Source organism: Malurus melanocephalus, unplaced genomic scaffold, assembly GCF_030028575.1.
Source record: "Malurus melanocephalus ecotype Western Australia unplaced genomic scaffold, MMel_1.1 scaffold_1372, whole genome shotgun sequence".
Lineage (NCBI taxonomy): Eukaryota > Metazoa > Chordata > Aves > Passeriformes > Maluridae > Malurus > Malurus melanocephalus.
Window position 1 is genome coordinate 36,097 of NW_026624604.1, and position 2,072 is coordinate 38,168.

The 2,072-nt window shown below is 53.6% G+C and overlaps 1 protein-coding gene across 1 annotated transcript in view; it reads right to left on the reverse strand.

Annotated features, from left to right (window-relative positions):
- Window positions 1-185: 185 nt before the first annotated feature.
- ZNF687 (zinc finger protein 687) overlaps window positions 186-2,072 on the reverse strand; it is a 7,421-nt gene continuing 5,534 nt past the window's right edge. The window contains 2 exon segments of the mRNA XM_057387784.1: window positions 186-302; window positions 1,298-1,753. Coding sequence (XP_057243767.1) covers window positions 186-302; window positions 1,298-1,753 — 573 coding nt within the window.

Sequence of the window (2,072 nt, forward strand, 5' to 3'; positions counted from 1 at the left end):
CCAACTGACCCAAACCCTCGGATTCCTCCCCGCTCTCCCCAATTCCCAGAAATCCCAACCCCCCCAGATCTTCACCCCCACCTCTTTTCCCCAAAAACCCCCGGCATTTCCTGGTTTTTCCTGCCCCCAAATCCCAGGAAATCCCAGAAATCCCAGAAATCCCAGGAAATCCCAGGAAATCCCGCTCACCTGCAGGGATAGACGCGTTTGATGCCCTCGTGGTTGACGCGGACGTGCCGGCGCAGGCTCGGGGCCGAGCAGAAGGAACGCTCGCACAGATGGCACGGGAACTTCTTCACCGACTGCYGGGACAAACGGGGCCGGGATGAATTTGGGATGGATCCGGAGGGATTTGGGATAGATCCAGAAGGATCCAGAAGGATCCAACAGCGGGATTCCCGCTCCAGCTGAAGCCGGAACTCGGTTTTCCCGCAAATTCCCTCTCCTGGCTCATCCCACAGCTGGGATTGTTCATCCAGCTGGGGATTATCCCGAAAAATCTCCGTCCTGATGGAATTTCTCTTGGGAATTTCTCCTGGGAATTGAGCCCTGATTCCTTCAGGAACTGAGCCCTGATTCTCCTGGAAACTGAGCCAGGAATCAATTTTTACCTGGGATTTTCTCCTGGGAATTGAGCCCCGCTGATTCCTTTGGGAATGAAGCCCTGAATCCCCTGGGAACTGAGCCAAGAATCGATTTTTTTTCCTGGGATTTTCTCCTGGGAATTGAGCCCTGCTGATTCCTTTGGGAATTGGGCCCTGATTCCTTTGGGAATTAAATCCTGATTCTCCATGGAACTGAGCCAGAAATCGATTTTTTCCCAGGATTGTCCCCATGGAATTGATTCCTGCTTCCCCATGGAATTAAACCCTGACTGCCCTGGGAATAGATCCCCGATTCCCCATGGAACTGAGCAAGGAATCGATTTTCTCCTGGGATTTTCCCCACGGAATTGACCCAAGAATCCATTTTCTCCCAGGATTTCCCCTATGGAATTGATCCAGTAATCAATTTTCCCCTGGGATTTTCCCCACAGAATTGATCCAAGAATCCATTTTCCCCATGGAATTGATCCCTGATTCCCCACGTAACTGAGCCAAGAATTGATTTTCTCACAGGATTTTCCCCCGGGATTTTCCCCATGGAATTGATCCACTAATCAATTTTCCCGTGGGATTTTCCCCACGGAATTGACCCAAGAATCCATTTTCCCCATGGAATTGATCCCCATTTCCCTCCCGGTACCCCCTCCCACCCCCATCATCCCCAAAATCCTGGGAATTCCCATCTTCCCCACCTTGCCGTGCTCCTTCTTCATGTGCGCCACGTACTCGTCGCGCTCGGGGAACCACGAGTGGCAGATGCCGCAGCTCCATCCGCTGCCCTTGGCTTTGCCGCCCGCTTTGCGCGCCAGGCGGCTGCGCTTGGCCCTGCGGAGCTCCGGCGAGCTCGGMGCCTCCTCCTCCTCCTCCTCCTCCGAGGATGACGATGACACCTCCGAGTTGCGGCCGAGCGGAGGCTCCAGCGGCTCCGGCGGCTCCGCTTTGGGCGTCAGCAGCGCCGGCGGCTTCACCGCGGAGTCGTCCTTGCACTTCTGCGGCTGGTGCGTGTTCTGGGAACGGGAGAGAAAGTTTGGGAAGGGGGAATTTGGGGTTTGGGAGGTGGTTTAGGATTTGGGAAGGGGAAATTTGGGGATTTGGGAGGGGAAATTTGGGATTTGGGAGGTAAAATCTGGGGATTTGGGAGGTAAAATCTGGGGATTTGGGAGGCGGTTTGGGATCTGGGGAAGGGCAAAGGTGGAGTTTGGGATTTGGGATTTGGCAGGCAAAATTTTGGGGTTTGGGAAGGGGGAATTTAGGGATTTCGGAAGGGGCAATTTGGGATTTGGGAGGGAAAATTTTGGGATTTGGGAAGGGGAAATTTGGGATTTGGGAAGGGGAAATTTGGGATTTGGGAAGGGGAAATTTGGGGATTTGGGAAGGGGAAGTTTGGGATTTGGGAGGTGGTTTGGGATTTGGGAGGGAAAATTTTGGGGATTTGGGAGGCAGTTTGGGATTCGGGAGGCAAAATTT